This window comes from Macrotis lagotis, chromosome 1 (assembly GCF_037893015.1).
Source record: "Macrotis lagotis isolate mMagLag1 chromosome 1, bilby.v1.9.chrom.fasta, whole genome shotgun sequence".
NCBI lineage: Eukaryota > Metazoa > Chordata > Mammalia > Peramelemorphia > Peramelidae > Macrotis > Macrotis lagotis.
The window spans coordinates 699,349,850-699,369,083 of NC_133658.1; the positions used below are offsets into that span (position 1 = coordinate 699,349,850).

The window sequence follows — 19,234 nt, forward strand, 5'->3', positions numbered from 1 at the left end:
CTAGGTGGCACAGTGGATGGAGCACCGGCCCTGGAGTCAGGAGGACCTAAGTTCAAATGTGACCTCAGACATTTAATAATTACCTGGCTGTGACCTTGAGCAAGTCACTTAACTGCATTGCCTTGCAAAAAAAAATTCACTAAACTAAGCTATAGGGAAAACAAGGAGAAAAATTAATTTCTGTCCTCAAAAATCTTGTTTATATTTTACTGATGGACTCTCAAAATAAAATATATATAGAAAAAAATTAACATGAAGTAGTCAGTGAAGGGGCAAAAGAGAACTCTGAAAAAGGACTATGGGAAAATTTGAATTGGGGGAGGGGAGTATGCTAACTTGGTCGGGCAGACAACTCGTTAGAGAAGATTTCAAGGAGAAGATTACATCTGAATTGATCTTTGTAGAAAGATTTTGAAAGGTGAAAATGAAGAATAAATTTCAGTCTTTAGGGAACACAGAGATAGATGATAGAGTGTTGAGTTCAGGAAACAGCCAGTATGTTAGTTTGATAGGAAATGGATTTCATTAATGGGAGAGTAATGTGAAATTAGTTTTTTTGTGTGTAGGTAGCAGCTAGATTTTTAGAGAGACTTAAACGCTCATTTGGACAATAGGAAACTAATACTCATTTTAACAATTATATGAAGTAGTAACTGAAAGGGAAGTGATTGTGAGCATATTATAATGATGATGTTTTTGTCCCTCATTTTCAAAGAAATCAGGAGAGGTGATGCCAAGATAAGCAGGTGAACTGGATTTTTAGTGAGGGGAGGGCTGTGCTGTCACCAGCTTCACTTTCTCCAAAGCCAACTGGGTCCAGTGACCAGAAATGAATTAGGACAACTGGAAATGGCCCTGGATGCCAGGCAATTAGGGTTTAAGTGACTTGCCCAAGGTCACATGGCTAGTGTCAAGTGTCTGAGCCTACTGTCCTCCTAACTCCAAAACTAGTTCTCTATCTACTGTACCACCTAGACAACAAGTGATGAGGGATTTTGGCATTGGCAATGGGAATGTATAGGAATGATATTAAATTAAAGTGAAATTGGGATGTCTTTTTTTCCCCATTTCCCCCGTTTAAAAAAGATGAAATTGAAACCACTTTGATTTTTATTTTTATTTTACTTTTTAAAATCTTTCAAATGCTGTGAATTTACACAAAAATATCATTAATTATCAGGTATGGCAATGTGGTGGACAGTTGGAGATTATGCCTTGCTCTGTTGTTGGACATGTTTTTCGCAGCAAAAGCCCTCATACATTTCCAAAAGGCACTCAGGTGATTGCTCGTAACCAAGTTCGTCTTGCAGAAGTCTGGATGGATGAATTTAAAGACATATTTTATCGAAGAAACACAGAAGCAGCAAAAATCTTTAAAGAGGTATACTTTAAGGAAAAAATCAAAATTATATACATTAGATTCCTTATTGAAATCTTCCTAACCAGAAATTATAAAATACAAAGGCTTAAAAAATCCTGTCAGATGCATTGTTGTTTTGATTGTAGAAAGAACATTTTAAGAGAAACTTTTCAATTTAATAATTACATTTTAGTCATTTTTTTTCTTTATGCATTAGTATATAAATGTTAGTGTAACATGACAAGAATGTAGCATATGTGCAGCATTAGTATACTAGGTTACTGTCTTCTCTCTTAGGTCAGAGTCACATTCACCCTGCTACTAAAATTGCAAAGAACACACACATAATGATAGGCAATATGTGGTGATTTGTACATATCCCAAGTAGCTTTATTCTGGTGAGAAATTCAATAACAACATATTTTCACTTCAGAAGTCCCTCAAATATCATATGTTGAATTTGACACCCTAGTTTCAATTTAATTCCCCCAGAGTTATGTACTTATTATGTGTACAATGCTATTTTAAGCACTGGTAGAGATATAAAAATGAATGAGACTGGACCGTCCCCTTGTGGAGTTTACAGACTAGAAGACGGACATCAAAAAATATTTCTTTAGCTATATTACCACACTTTTATACTTCACTATTAATTAATTGTGACTCTACTTTTGACACTCTTAATTGTAAATGATAAGGGAGAGGTCACAGTCTATAAATGCTGTTTTTATTCATATCTAATGATATGTGAGTTTCATTGATTTTTACTCAAAAAAGATGTTATTGGTAAATCTGATAAATTGTCATTATTCCTAGTTTAATTCATTTAGACTCCAACAATGTGGGGTCAAGATCCAACATTGTTGTTTATCATTATTTAACTTTGGGTAATTCACTTCACAGTTTAATTCCTGTTAAATGAAGAGAATTGGACCAGATGACCTAGAAAGATTCCTCCATCTCATATTCTAAAAGATTTAATGAATGCCTTTGGGTGGGAGAAGTTCTGTCATTTATGAGGCACATATCAGAAGTAATAGAGAAGTACTATCCCATGACTTCTAATTGAAAATGCCTTCTGAGAAAACAGAGAACATTATCTAGATAATAATCTAATTGGTGCAATTAAGTTAAAACTCATTGGTAACTCAGAATTTTTTGAAAGACCTGAATATGTGCATGCTCCCCCCAAAAAAAGATTTGAAAATTTAAAATTAATTCTTGGTTTATATGATATATCCTTAGTTTCTGGTTGTTTCTTCTATCTTCCTTCAGAAAACCTTTGGAGATATTTCAAAAAGATTTGAAATAAAGCACCGTCTCCAATGTAAAAATTTTACATGGTATTTAAAGAATGTTTATCCAGAAATATATGTGCCAGATCTTAACCCTGTAATATCTGGATATGTAAGTATCTTCTTTTTTTCTTCATTGGTTACTCATTGTACCAAGATACCCTTTCAACTCTGAGATTCTGTGATTTTTCTTTTGACTGATTCTATTATTTAAGATAGAGACCCAACAATGTTGAGCTTGTTAATAGATTACTTACAACATTTTTAAAAGTAATTCTGTATTTTATTCATTTTTATCTTAATTGAACTTTATATAAATAATATTTTGAATTTTAAATATAACTAACTTAAAAAAAATTTTCTTCAGATAAAAAATAAAGGCCGAGATTTATGCTTGGATGTTGGAGAAAGCAACCAAGGAGGCAAACCACTAATTATGTACACGTGTCATGGCCTTGGGGGAAACCAGGTAAAGTGCCACATTAAATGATGTTTACATATTAGCATGTATAGAATAATGTGACTAAATATTGCTGCTTTTTCCTATACCTAATATTTTATCCTTAGGATCACATTTAGCTTCAAATACTATCTACTTTGTGGATATGTAAATTTAGATAAAATTAGATAATTTGTATTTTAAGGGTCAAGGAATAAATTGCTTTACACATTGATTCTTTGATTTTGGCAGCAGTTTGTACCTATATAACTTGCTTGCACATCCATCCAGCTGAAATACCTTACAAGGAAATAATTGAATTTAATTCATACTATTTTATTCAGATTATAATTTATTGAATACTTTATATTAATGGCTTATTTTTTTTTTATTTAAGGCAATGGGGTTAAAAGTAACTTGCCCAAGATCACACAGCTAGGCAATTATTAAGTGTCTAGGGCCAGATTTGAACTCGGGTCCGCCTGACTCCAGGGCTGGTGCTCTATCCAGCTGCCCTTATTAATGGCTTATTAAAGTTAGTCTTGTTGGCATGAAACTAGTAGAAAATTATGCACAAAGTCCCTGTGTAGAAATAGATGACCCCATGCCTTTATGTAATAGTTATGGTTAGTTCCTAAGTGGTACAATTATAAATTATTCCTGTGAAAAAACATTTTTATTATTGTTATTGTTGTTGTTGTTGTTATTATTGTTATTATTATTATCATTATTATGTGAAAGCATATTCCAGCTGGAATTCACATTTCCACTCTTGAGTCATCCATGGTCTATCAATTAGTGAGAAACTGGGCTCTCAAATTCACTATCCTTGATATTCTCTGGTTAGCATCAGCATTAATAATAACTCCTCATTTTCTACCCTCCTACCAATTAAAAATAAAATGTCAGATGCAGAAATTTGGTCAACTTCTATTTATTGAGGAAAACGAAGATAGAAAAACACAATCATGGGGAGGCTAGGTAGTACAGTGGATGGAGCACCGGCCCTGGAGTCAGGAGTCCCTGAGTTCAAATCCCGCCTGACACTTAATAATTACCTAGCTGTGTGGCCTTGGGCAAGCTACTTAACTCCATTTGCCTTGCAAAAACTTTAAAAAAAAAAAAGAAAAAGGAAAAACACAGTCATTAGAGATTTTCTCTCCTTGACCTTAACAAAGCAGCTGTTGGCAGGATTGAGCTTGCCAAGAAAATGTTTGTGATATCTGGTGTTAAAAGCTTGAAGCCTTGAAAATGTGATCCTTAAAAAGATAAGAGTTCTTTCTTTTCTCCTCAGCACCAACCAGTTTGCCTTTTCTTCAATTTATTTCATTCTAGTGGATCTTTTTTTTTTTTACTTTTTTCAAGGCAATGGGGTTAAGTGGCTTGGCCAAGGCCACACAGCTAGGTAATTATTAAGTGTCCGAGACCAGATTTGAACCCAGGTACTCCTGACTCCAGGGCAGGTACTTTATCCACTGTGCCACCTAGCTGCTGCCCAATTCTAGTGAATCTTAAGCCCAGCCTCTTAATACCAGTCTCAGTGATTTTATTGTAACTGGCAGTGGGGGGGGGGGTCAAATTTAAAGGCACTAAGAAAAAGAATGAGAACAATTGATGAATTGGTCTAAATATGGAAAACCAGGAACTAAATTACTGTCTTAAGATTGCCTAATTAACTTACATTTCCCATCTCATTTTGGTGGTGGTGTCTTTCAGGCATTTCATTTGGGGTTTTCTTTGTAAGAGATACAGGGTGATTTTCCATTTCCTTCTCCAGCTCATTTTTACAGATGAGGACACTGAGGCCACAGAGTCATGTGACTTGCCCAGGGTCACACAGCTAAGTATATGAGGCCAGATTTGAATTCAAGAAGATGAGTCTTTCATTTTTAGAATATATAAATATTTAAATATACATTTTTAAACTAGGTTTTTGTGTGAACAAACGATGAGCTGCACTGCTAAAAAAAAAATCTGCCTTTTTAAACTGTGTTGACTGTTTATTATTTATGGCCATATTTTCTCATTTGTAGTTAAGCTTTGATTTTCAGGGTAGGTCACCTTGGAGTGGATCCTGAGTTCCTTTATTTGTCAGAATATATTGTTCTATTTATTTCTGTGGGTGTGTGCAAAATAATTTTGTTATTCGAATTTCTTTTCCTTTGAATTTGAAATTTTTTTGATTGCTTGTAGAAATTGTTGTTTCTTAGTGAAATTACTAAGTTGAATCACTATATGTCTTAAGTTTATAGCATTGTAGTTTATTCTAGGGGTATCTATGGGTTCTTTCAACTGGCATTTTGACTTCTAGGTTCAGCAGTTCTGGGCAGTTTTCTTATATCATTTTAAATTGATGTTTACTATGTTTGAAGAAAATAATTTCTAAAAATCAGAACACATAAATTATATCTAAATTTTTAACAGTTTTAAATGAATTTGAGTTGGTTGGTTCTTGTCTTCCATTCTTTTTTTTAATATTTTTTCCAATTACATGCAAAGATAGTTTTCAGCATTCATCTTTTTTTTGTTGTATTTTGAATTTTACAATTTTCCCCCAATCTCGCTTCCCTCCTCCCACCCCCCCCCCAGAAGGTAGTTTGATAGTCTTTACATTGCTTCCATACAATACATTGATCAAAATTGAATGTGTTGAGAGAGAAATCATATCCTTAAGGAAAAAAATAAAATGTAAGAGATAGCAAAATTACATAAGATACCTTTTTTTGGGATTTTTTTTTCAAGGCAATGGGGTTAAGTGGCTTGCCCAAGGCCACATGGCTAGATAATTATTAGTGTCTGAGGTGGGATTTGCATCCAGGTACTCCTGACTCCAAGGCCGGTGCTTTATTCACTGCGCCACCTAGCCACCCCAAGATACCTTTTTTTTTAAAAAAAAAATTAAAGGTAATAGTCTTTAGTCTTTGTTCAAACTCCACAGTTCTTTCTCTGGATACATATGGTATTCTCCATTGCAGAGAGCCCCAAATTGTCCCTGATTGTTGCACTAATGAAATGAGCAAGTCCGTTAAGATTGATCATCAACCCCATGTTGCTGTTAGGTGTACAGTGTTCTTCTGGTTCTGCTCATCTCACTCAGCATCAGTTCATGCAAATCCTTTCAGGCTTCTCTGAATTCCCATCCCTTCTAGTTTCTAATAGAACAATAGTGTTCCATCATATACTTATACCACGATTTGTTCAGCTATTCCCCAATTGATGGACATTCACTCAATTTCCAATTTTTTGCCACTACAAACAGAGCTGCTATGAATATTTTTGTGCAAGTGATGTTTTTACCCTTTTCCATGATCTCTTCAGGATATAGACCCAGTAGTAGTATTGCTGGATCAAAGGGCATGCACATTTTTATTGCTCTTTGGGCATAATTCCATATTGCTCTCCAGAAATGTTGGATGAGTTCACAGCTCCACCAGCAATGCATTAGTGTCCCAGATTTCCCACATCCTCTTCCAGCATTGATCATTGTCTTTTCCGATCATATTGGCCAATCTGAAAGGTATGAGAGATCCTTTAATTTACATTTCTCTAATCAGTAATGATTTAGAGTAATTGTTCATATGACTTTAGATTTCTTTGCTTTCCTCATCTGTAAATTGCCTCTGCAATATCCCTTGACCATTTGTCAATTGGGTTTTTTTTTTGTTTGTTTTATAAATTTGACTCGGTTCTCTATATATATTTTAGAAATGAGTCCTTTGTCAGAAATACTAGTTGTAAAAATTGTTTCCAATTTACTACATTTCTTTTGATCTTGGTTATAGTAGTTTTGTTTGTACAAAAGCTTTTAAATTTAATGTAATCAGAATTATCTTGTTTGTTTTTAATGATGTTCTCCATCTCTTTCTTGGTCATAAACTGCTTCCCTTTCCATAGATCTGACACGTAGATCTCCTAGATCCCCTGGTTTGCTTATAATGTCTTTTATGTCTAAATCCTGTACCCATTTTGACCTTATCTTGTTATAGGGTGTGAGATGTTGGTCTAATCCAAGTTTCTACCATATTAACTTCCAATTTTCCCCAACAGTTTTTATCTAAGAGAGAATTCTAGGGGTGGCTAGGTGGTGCAGTGGATAGAGCACCAGCCCTGGAGTCAGGAGTACCTGAGTTCAAGTGTGGCCTCAGACACTTAATAATTACCTAGCTCTGTGGCCTTAGGCAAGCCACTTAACCCCATTTGCCTTGCAAAAGCTAAAAAGAGAGAGAGAGAGAGAGAGAGAGAGAGATTGAGTTCTTATTCACAATGGACTCTTTGGGTTCATCAAACCCAGATTACTATAGTGATTTCCTGCTATCTTTTTTGTACCTAATCTATTCCACTGATGTACCACTCTATTTCTTAGCCAATATCAGACAGTTTTCATGACTGATGCTTTATAATATAATTTTAGATCTGGTTGGCTAAGCCACCTTCTTTTGTACTTTTTTCATTAAATCCCTGGAAATTCTTGACTTTTTTATTTCTCTTCAACATTCATCTTTTTTATAGTTCTTATTAGTTCTACATTTTTTCTACCTCCCTCCTCAACACAGCAAATAATGTGATATAGTTATACATGTAATCATCTCATTATTTCTTGCATTATGATATATAGGTTTTTGATTTCTGTTTTCTTGGGAGATCTAGATTTCTTAGGTTGTCTCTATGGAGTCTGTTTTCAATATTGATATGTCTTGCTTGAATGAAGAACATACTTTCATTTAATGTTGTTTTTTGCTTATTGCCCTTTACTTCTGTGTGGTTTCCTTTCTGATCAGTCATCTTCTTGTTTTTTTGTTTTTTTTTTTTTCTTTGGTGACACTTAAAATCACATATTCAAATTTTCTATTCTGTCCATTATTTTTGCTGGGTAGACCATAATTCTGGTCTCACAAGTCTCATTTTACTTTTGAATCCTTGTTCTCCCCAAAATCCATAGGGTTCTCTTATCTCATCAAGTGTTGCGTTATTTTCCTTGTTTTGTAGTATTTATTGACTGCTAGCTCTGGAGGTCACATTTCTTTCTGCTTGTTTAAGTTTTCTCTTTTGCCTTCTCTTCTCAAGGTCTTTAATTTTTTTTTTACTTGAGAGATCTTTGGAAAATTTCAGGATGTTTTCCTTATTTTTTTGACCTAATCACATGATTTTTATTTTTCTTGAAATTGACAGTCTATTTTTTAAAGATTTTATTTATTTTGAGTTTTACAATTTTTCCCCTAATCTTACTTCCCTCCCCCCATGAAGGCAATTTGCCAGTCTTTACATTGTTTCCATGGTATACATTGATCCACATTGAATGTGATAAGAGAGAAATCATATCCTTAAGGAAGAAACATAAATTACAAGAGATAGAAAGATCAGACAATAAGATATAATAAATTAAAGGTAATAGTCCTTGGTCTTTGTTCAAACTCCACATTTCTTTCTCTGGTTACCATGGTATTCTCCATTGCAGATAGCCCCAAATTATCCCTGATTGTTACCCTGATGGAATGAGTGAGTCCATCAAGATTGATCATCAACCACATGTTGCTGTTAGGATGGACAATCTTTTTCTGGTTCTGCTCATCTCACTCAGCATCAGTTCATGCAAATTCCTGAATTCTCATCCCTACTGATGAAGGACATTTACCTGATTTCCAATTCTTTGCCACCACAGATGGGGTTGCTATAAGTATTTTTGTACAAGTGGTGTTTTTACCCTTTTTTTCATCATCTCTTCAGGGTATAGACCCAGTAATGGTATTGCTGGATCAAAGGGTATGCACATTTTTGTTGCCCTTTGTGCATAGTTACAAATTGCTCTCCAGAAAGGTTGGATGAATTCATAGCTCCACCAACAATGTAATAGTGTCCTAGATTTCCCACAACCCTTTCAACAATGATCATTATCGTTTCTGGTCATATTGGCCAGTCTGAGAGGTGTGAGGTAGTGCCTCAGAGAAGCTTTAATTTGCATTTCCTCTAATAAGTAATGATTTAGAACAATTTTTCATATGAATATGGATTGATTTGATCTACTCATCTTTAAATTGCCTTTGCATATCTTTTGACCATTTGTCAATTGAGGAAATGGCTTTTTTTTAAAAAACATTTGATTCAGTTCTCTGTATTTTTTAGAAATGAGTCCTTTGTCAGAAATATTAGTTGTAAAGATCGTTTCCCAATTTACTACATTTCTTTTGATCTTGGTTACAGTGGTTTTTGTCTGTGCAAAAGCTTTTTAATTTAATGTTATCAAAATTATCTAGTTTGTTTTTAGTGATTTTCTCCATCTCTTCCTTAGTCATAAACTGCTTCCCTTTCCATAGATCTGACAGGTCAACTAGTCCTTGATCTTCTAGTTTGCTTATAATATTGTTTTTAATGTCTAAATCCTGTATCCAATTGGATCTTATCTTGGTATAGGGTGTGAGGTGTTGGTCTAATCTAAGTTTCTTCCATACTAACTTCCAATTTTCCCAGCAGTTTTTATTGAAAAGAGAGTTTTTATCCCAATAGCTGGACTCTTTGGGTTTATCAAACAGCAGATTACTATAATCATTTCCTGCTATTGCACCTAGTCTATTCCACTGGTCCACCACTCTATTTCTTAGCCAATACTAGTTGGTTTTGATGACTGATGCTTTATAATATAATTTTAGATCAGGTAGGGCTAAGCCACCTTCTTTTGCACTTTTTTTTCATTGAATCCATGGAAATTCTTGACTTTTTATTTCTCCATATGAATTTACTTGCAACTTTTTTCTAACTCATTAAAGTAATTTTTTGGAATTTTGATTGGTAGGGCACTAAACAGGTAGTTTAGTTTTGGTAAAATTGTCATTTTTTTAAAATATTACCTCTACCTATCCATGAGCAGTTGATGTTTGCCCAGTTATTTAAATCCGATTAATTTGTGTGAGAAGTGTTTTGTAATTGTTTTCAAAAAGTTTCTGAGTCTGCCTTGGCAAAGAGACTCCCAGGTATTTTATATTGTCTGAGGTTATTTTGAATGGGATTTCCTCTTTCTAGCTCTTCCTGCTATATCTTGCTAGTCATATATAGAAAAGTTGAGGATTTATGAGGGTATATTTTATATCCTACAACTTTGCTAAAATCATTTTTTGGATGATTTCTTGGGATTCTCTAGGTATACCATTATGTCATCTGCAAAGAGTGATAGTTTTTCTCTCTTCCTTCCCCATTCTAATTCCTTCAATTTCTTTTTCTTCTCTAATTGTTGAAGCTAACATTTCTAATATGATATTGAATAGTAATGGTGATAATGGGCATCCTTGTTTCACCCCTGATCTTACTGGGAATGCCTCTAGCCTCTCCCCATTGAATGTAATCCTTGTTGATGGTTTCAGATAGATGTGGCTTATTATTCTAAGGAGCAGTCAATTTATTCCTACACTCTCTAGTGTTTTTAGTAGGAATGAGTGCTGTATTTTGTCAAAAGCTTTTTTAGCATCTATTGATATAATCATATAATTTCTGATAGGTTTGTTGTTGATGTAATTAATTATACTAACAGTTTTCCTTATATTGAACCAACCCTGCATTCCTGGGATAAATCCTATTTGATCATAATGTATTATCCTATTGATAAGTTGTTGTAATCGTTTTGCTAAGATTTTATTTAAGATTTTTGCTTCTATATTCATCAGGGAGATAGGTCCATAATTTTTCTTTCTGTTTTAACTCTTCCTGGTTTAGGTATCAGTACCATATTGGTGCCATAGAAAGAGTTTGTTAGAGTTTGTCTTCACCTGTTTTTCTATAGAGTTTATAGAGAATTGGAACCAATTGTTCCCTTAAATGTTTGGTAAAATTCCCTTGTGAATCCATCAGGCCCTGGAGTTTTTTTTTTTTTCTTAGGGAGTTCAATGATGGCTTGTTGAATTTCTTTTTCTGAGACAGGATTGTTTAGATATTTAATCTCCTCTTCATTTAACCTGGGCAACTTATATTTCTGTAAATATTCATCCATTTCACTTAGATTGTCAAATTTATTGGCATAGAGTTGGGCAAAATAATTTCAAATTATTTAATTTCTTCCTTATTGGTGGTGAGTTCACCTTTTTCATTTATGATGCTAGCAATTTGGTTTTCTTCTTTCTTTTTTATAAATCAAATTAACCAAAGGTTTATCAATTTTATTGGTTTTTTTTCATAAAACCAACTCTTGGTTTTATTTATTAATTCAGTTGGGTTTTTTTTTACTTTTGATTTTATTAATTTCTCCTTTAATTTTTAGAATTTCTAATTTGGTATTTAATTGGGGGGTTTTAATTTGTTCTTTCTCTAATTTTTTTATTTGCATATTTAGTTCATTGATTTCCTCTTTCTCTAATTTATTCATGTAAGCATTTAAATAATATATCCCCTGACAGCCACTTTGAGTGAATCCCATAGGTTTTGGTATGTTGTTTCATTTGTTTTCCTTATTTTTATATGATTCCCTCACTCTGAAAAAGTGATTTCCTTGTTTAGTGGATCTCTAAAGTGTTTCAATCTGTTATTACACCAGATAATTCATAGTTCCCTAGCCTAGGTCTTTGTGCCCAAGTGACTTTGGGGGGAGGGGAAGAACTGACCCAGATTGATTCTGGGCCCTTTTCAAGATTAGTTGAGTTCACATAGCCCTCATCATGGCATCCTGTCCAGTCCCTTCTGTTCTCAGTTCTCTGGCATTACAATACAATGCATGGCTATGCTGTTAAACATTGGAGTTTGTCTCTCTAGAAGCAGGGGTAGGGGAGTTGGAAAGTGGGGTTGAGCTCCTTTCTCTCTCTTCCATTCTCCCATAGAGATCTCTTGCAGCGCAGTGCACTGCCATGGTGTTCTTGAGGCCTCAGCAAGTATCTGTAGTTTGGAACTTGGAACTCCATGGCAATGGAAAGAAGGAGTGGCTGGTGCTACTGTGGTATAAGGTTGTTTTTCATTTTAAGTCCATGGATATGGTAGGCTAAAATAACCTTGTTTCATGGAAGGGTGGCAGAAAGAATGCAAGTTAGACATTAATTAATGCAATTTTTTTTTAACCCTTCTTTTGGGTTTCTGATGGAAACCTGATGTAACGTGGTCTAGGACCTGAAACATCTGAAGTTGCTTCTTTGGTGCACATTTTCTGTTTTCTAGAAGTTTGAAAGGGCATGAGGGTCAGAGAAAATGTCTAGCTCTCCATCTTACTGGTCATGTGAATCAGTTCTCTAAAATCATTCCTGTTTTATAAAATATCAAACATTCTACATAATTCACTTAATATTAATTTATGTTAGCCATTCCAGTTGGATTATTTACTTATTGACAGAACATGATCCTTTCTTTCCTGCCTCCACATTTTATTCAAGTGTTTTTTTCTATCTACTATACCCTTTGCCTTATCCTTCCTTCTCTCCTAAACTAATTCAAATGCAAGGTTTTTCAAGATACCTTCCCAAATCCTTTCTTTTCTCACCCAGAAGAAATTTTTTTCTTGCACTGAACCTCCCAGAGACATTTTATTTGTATTGATGCATGAAAGATATCTTACCATCTTTTTTTTCTTTTAAGTAATCATGATGGTCCAGACCTGTGACTTTTATTTCTTAGTGAATTTCAGGGACAATTGAAGTTCAATTTCTGCAGTGAATTTCAAATGCCTCTACCAGTTCGACTTAGCAATTCAACCATTAAATTATAGTTGTAGAGTAGGTTTTTCTTAATCTTTTTTTTTTATATTATGAACTCCTCTGGCAGTCTAGTGAAGTTTATGACCTCTTCAGAGTAATGTTTTTAAGTACATAAAATAAAACAAAGGATTACAAATGGAAGTGAAATACAGTTCCAAAAGTACTAAAAAAAAAATACACAGCTCCTTGGCTAAGAAAAATTCTTGGAGGGAGCTGTTAAGGTCTTTAAAATGTCTGGCCCCTGATCACTGAGGTAATATGTATGAGTCAGGACTTGAGAACACATTTTTCTGACTTCAGGGTTGATTTTTCATCTTCCTTCATGCTACCTCTCACTATGTATGTCTTCCCTCACCCCCAAAAAAATCCCTCTTTCTAAAGCATAACCACAATATTTTAAACCTTTAGGAAGGATTTAAAACCTAACTCAGATGCTTATTAATCATTTGACCCTGGCCAGGTCACTGAATTTTTACTTTCCTTATCTTTGAAATGAAGGAGTTGGACTTAGTGGTCACCTAGACCCCTTCTTGTTCAAGATTTTGTTATCCTGGTTTTTCCTCAATATAAAGAAAACTATTTTCTGGGGGCAGCTAAGTGAATAGAGCACTGTCCAGGGAGTCAGAATGATCTGAGTTCAATTACAGCCTCAGACACTGTGACCTTGGGTAAATCACTTAACCTCACCATCTCACAATTTAAAAAAAAAAGAAAGTTATTTCTTGATTAATTAAAAAGCTAGTATAATTAATGTGTGAAATTTCTTCACCAACCGAGGTAAAATTACTTGAAAGAACAGAATTTTAAAATATATATTTTTTATTGAAATATTTTCTTTCTGCAACATGTAGATTTCCCTTTCTACTTCTCCCTCTCCCAGAAGTACATCCTTTATAATATATTTATTAAGATAAAGACATTTTGGGGGTGGCTGGGTGACGAAGTGGATAGAGCACCAGCCCTGGAGTCAGGAGTACCTGAGTTCAAATCCCTCCTCGAACACTTAATACTTACCTAGCTGTGTGGCCTTGGGCAAGGCACTTAACCCCATTGCCTTGCAAAAAAACCTAAAAAAATAAAGACTTTTTAAGGTAAGAATAATAAAGAGGAAGAAAAGAAAAAAAATTGAGCAAAACTGATTTAGTTTATCAAAAACCTGCATCATGTGGAATTTTCCACAGTGGTGGGATTACATCCCTCTTCCCAACCACCCCAACTTCTGTGGAGAATATTAGGAAGGTATGTATTTCTCTCTATTCTTGAGAGACCAGATTTGTTCTTGTCTTTTAGAAATATATATTTTTAAAAAATATTGTGGTTCTATTTACATTTTTTCTAGTCAGTGTGTATATTGCTTCCTTGATTCTGTTTCGCTGGATTAATCATTGTTTACAATATAGCAATATTTGATTACATTCCCGATTATATTACATTTTTTGGCCAATTTCCTAAATTGTGGGCATCAATTTGTGCAAGTTTTATGCTACAACAAAAAGTGCCAGATAGCATGTTTTTAACATATAAATGTTTGTGCTTCTTAAAACCTATCCAATAGCTTTGTGAATATTAGTCTTGCACTGAGGGTTTTTGTGTTTTCAGGGTTCTGATCTCCATTTTCCAACTTTCTTGATAGTCTTCCCAAGTCTTAGTATTGATAGAAAATGAATCAGATATTAAATTCCTTACTTAGGGACCCAAGTTGGTCACAGATTGATGTAGGATCATATTCTCTTTTACTATGTCATATCTTATATTTAAGATAAATATTTTAGTAAGATGTATGTGTTCTCAGTGACAAATTTTATTGGATTATTTATGTAGTTGAAGAATAAAAGGAGTAATAGGATCATAAAATGTTAGAAATGGAAGGGATATCAGAAATCATATAATACAATTCCTTGTTTTATGGATATTAAAGAGATCTTAAGAAATACCTTAAGAAATCTTAAGAAAACTGTAAAGAATGTACAGATAAGTAAATTTAATATCTTAAGAAATATCTTGGGTGGCTAGGTGGTGCAATGGATAGAGCACTGGCCCTGGAGTCAGGAGTACCTGAGTTCAAATATGGTCTGACACTTAATAATTACCTAGCTGTGTGGCCTTGGGCAAGCCACGTAACCCCATTTACCTCACAAAATCCTAAAAAAAAAAAATCTTAAGAAATTACAGATAAGGAAATTTAATTTAATTTAGTTAATTATTGAGGGAACTACAAAACTAGAACCCAGATCCACTTAGCATCTTATTTGGTCATAAAATAAGCTGATAATTTGAAATAGACTTATATCATTGTATTTTTATTTGAAGTACTTTATTCTACAATTGAGCCCTTGTGGCTTTATTCTACAATTGAGCCATTGTGGTATCTTATCAAATTCTTCTTTTCTTCATAGTATTTTGAATACTCTGCACAGCATGAAATTAGGCATAGCATCCAACAGGAGTTATGTCTTCACGCTCTTCAAGGCCCAGCTCAGGTGAAGGCATGTAGCTATAAAGGTCAGAAAACCCTTACCGTTGATGAACAGAAATGGGAGATTCGGAAGGTATTTATTAATTTATTTCTATGTGGAACATAATAGACTGCAAACATTTGCATACTTAAAGAAATATATGAAATGTCCTTCAATTATTATAATCATCATAAAATGGTTACTATAATTAAATAATAAAATCAGATAAGCTTGCAAAAATTTTCTTCCCATCTGTTTCACTATACTTCCTGTAAACATCTGCATAAGTTATTACTCATGAGACCTCATAATTTCATGGTATATTCTGGTAAATGCTTTCTTGCATTATTAATCCCTTTAACCTTATTCTATCTTAAAGTAATATTTTGAATCTTGTGATACTTTAAGTGTCCTTTTTTGTTTCTTTCTCTCTTAGAAAAGTGAGAAGAAGTTTTTCATTCTTCATTATTTGAATAGCTCTATACTTTCTCATTTTTCTGGAAAAGGCTCAATTCGGGACTTTTAAATTATTAAGATTCTAGGTTAAAATGCAGTGAGACACTTTTGTGGGTCCTAAAGTGATTTAAAAGCAACTTTACTTAGAATGATTAAAAGAATTAAGTTCTAAAAGTTAGAATGGTAACTAATAAAATACTGTTCTCAAGTTCTTCTTTCATCATGGCAGCCAGCCACATTGGTTAGAAAGGCATTCTCAAGGACAAATTATGCTAAATGTCCCAACACCAATTGCATGGGTCTTTTAGGACTGACTGCACTGGACCTATTAGACTTCAAATTACAAAAAATCCAGATTAATGATAATGCTGGAGAATAACCCTTCCTGCCTCCTAAAAGAGAAACAAGCCTACCTTACATAAAATAGATATCATTGGTACTTTTCTCAGTAACCTGGTGATAAATGCCATCTCTCCTTTATAGCTGAATATACCTTTTTAAAACTGTCTATAACATGTTTGTGTTTAACTCATATTATCTTAAGTAAAATAAATTCATTTTTTCAGGGGTAGTGTAAAAATTTTTTTTAAAGATAAGCCTTAAGGATACATTACTTAATTGATACTTTTTTTCCTCTTCAGGTACATTTCCTTGATTATTTGGTTCTAGAGTTGATAGGATTTTTTTTTAATTCCTTAATTACCTTCATGTAAGTTTTAGGATATTGCAGTGATCAAAGTGATACCACTGTAAAGTAACTGAGGAGCTACAAAAACTATTTGCAAAAGTTTTTTATGTCATCAAAAAGATCAAATTAAGTGACATACCTAGAAGTGATATGAGGTTCAATATTTAGCCATAACAAGAATTTGAAATGTGTTTGGTATTTGCTCAGTATGAAACTGAGTGTCTCTTCTATTATGTTCATTCTAGGATCAACTACTATACAATCCATCACTGAAAATGTGTCTTATGGGAAATGGAGAGCATCCAAGCCTGGTGCCATGCAATCCATCAGATGTATTCCAACAGTGGGATTTTGTCCATCAGGGTTAAGTGTTACTTAGAATTAGGGAATTTTAAAAAGGAGATATACTTTCTTTAAAAACTGTGACTAGGCATACACTGTAGTTTTGAAAAATTATGCAAAAGCAGCTAATTGTAACTTATTCCAAGTGCATTTTTCCTTATTTATATCTTTTAAATGTGCAAGTGGTATCACTGCTACAGAAATCCCTTAGGTTCTGTTTTAAAGCACAATAATATCTAGTAATACCAAAGACTATTTTTTGAGATGTCCATGTTTAGGGAAAAAAAAAGATGTTTACAGTATGCTGAAAGTTATTTTGCAGAATAAGGTGGTATTTGTGTGTCATATCTTTAAAAAAGATGCATATATATATATGCATAATTACAACTTAAAGATATTATATTTCCCCAAGTTTCTGGGGAGGTAGTATAGATTTGATACTGTATTTTTTTAATAACTTAGAAATTGATCAATAAAGGTCAAGTATTGACTTTTATATATGGTGTGCAAACCAGAAAATTTTATAGGTCTAGGATTTATATTTTTATTTAAAAATACAGGTAATTGATTTTTGCCTTTGATACATTTGTCTAGCAAGTGTTTCCTTAAACATGATATTAAATGAGTAAGGTTACTGGTAGAGGAATATTTTTAGCATTTCAATCTTGGCAGATTTTTACCATTTTCAAACCCAGTGCCCATTCCTCTCTGAAGCACTTAGTTTTTCTTAAATGACCTTTCTTAAATAACCTTGCTGTGTGTTTTCCTTAAGCAACATTTTTTTTAAACTTTTCATAAATGACTTTCTATGGAATAGGTGCTTTATAATGTTGATGTTTTCATTTTCTACTATAATTCATTAATCTTGTATGTTTGTGAAATTTAAATTCAAACACAAAATTTACAAGTCTTTTGAACACTAAATTTTATTTGCTACTGGTTTTCAATTACAAAAAAAATCTTTTTTTTATGACCTCTCTTATCAGAAAAACTTAATTCTTTTTTCTAGTGGAAAACACAATAAAGGAATCCTCAAAACAACTCCTTTCATTTTATGACTTTTCTTGACTGGATTAAACATTTTAAATGATATAAGAGGGGGCAGAAAAAATGAAATTAAAAAAATTTTCCTGAACTTTTGTAGTTCAAATATTTATTTTGATAAATTCAGAATTTTGGGGAGGATTGATGGGGGGGAGGGGAGATCATTTCTCACATTTTATCCTGATGGTAGAGGAAGATAGAAATAAACAAAAGGTTAAATATATGTGTGTGTGTGTGTGTGTATGTGTTCAATCATTAAATTCCAGAAGAATTAGTTTCTTTACTATACTCTGAAACTTAATTGCTATCTTGTTTAATTTCTATATTGGTTTTAAGTGGGAAGAAGAATCTTAGAATGGTGATGACTATTGCCTAAACACAAATATATATGTGTGTGTGTGTGTGTATACACACACATACACACACACACACACACACACACACACACACACACATATATATAATATATATTTGAAAAGAGTTAGATTACTTAAAGTACTTGTCTTCTTTAAATAACTTTTTTCTAAAGTAAGGTACTTTTTATGTTCCTTAGACAACTTTTTAAAATACTTCAAAATGTCAATATATCTGTGATCTCACTGATGTACTCTTTCTCTCACACACTGTGTGAGAGAGATGCACACATCTTCACCTTATTTTATGTGACTTTCGTCCATATCCTTCTATAAATTCTTTGTACTTGTTCTCTCAATATACTTTCAGTATGCCTAGCATATAGTAATTTATAAATGCTTATTTATTATTTGACAGAAAATGTTCCTTGAATTTTTTTGAAAACTTTTAAAAACCTTTTTTAAACATTGCCATTATCCTTAATTTGTCCATTTGTTATATATTACTTTTGCTATATATTCAGCCTATTTTTAAGTATCAAAAATTACTTGAAAAGGTATTACTAATGTTAGTTTTTCTGTTACTATTTATTACTCATAACTTTTGAGGTGTGATTCAAAAACAAAATCTTTTGACTGCTAAATGCTATTTGCCACTGATTAAGTCACAGTCAAGGTATTTTAATAAAAATATATTAGAACTCACTTGTTTTATTTTTAATAACATTCATATAATTTGTTTTTATATTTCCTTCATTTCCAGATATAACACTTACCCTTGCCTATCCAATTAGCCATTCTTTTTGACAGAGTTGATTTTTTTAAAGACTGGATCTCATTTTTTTCCTCTCCCTTGAGCTGGAAATTGAGTAGCTCCTAATAAACCTGGTCATAATACTTTTCTGCAAGGAAGTTGAAATCTCCTTTGTTTTTCCTGGTGTGAACAAGTTTGTGTCTCCTAAGATTGACTTGTGGTCCTCTGCTTCCTGGGGCTAACCGTACCAGAAGTAAGACACCCAAGTCAGCTTTAGGTGTATAACAGTCTCAAGAGTTCCACCCTCTTGAAACTCCCACACTTGTGCAGGGCAGAAAAAGTTCCACAAAACTAACCAATACACTGGCCATGTCCACCAGTATCTACA

The 19,234-nt window shown here is 33.3% G+C and overlaps 1 protein-coding gene across 1 annotated transcript in view; it reads left to right on the plus strand.

Moving 5' to 3' along the window:
* The window catches only part of GALNT3 (polypeptide N-acetylgalactosaminyltransferase 3), a 62,073-nt gene extending 44,797 nt beyond the window's left edge, over window positions 1–17,276 (plus strand). Inside the window, 5 exon segments of the mRNA XM_074215809.1 lie at window positions 1,181–1,381; window positions 2,636–2,767; window positions 3,023–3,124; window positions 15,150–15,302; window positions 16,599–17,276. Coding sequence (XP_074071910.1) covers window positions 1,181–1,381; window positions 2,636–2,767; window positions 3,023–3,124; window positions 15,150–15,302; window positions 16,599–16,721 — 711 coding nt within the window. The 3' untranslated portion in view covers window positions 16,722–17,276.
* The last annotated feature ends 1,958 nt before the right edge of the window (window positions 17,277–19,234 follow it).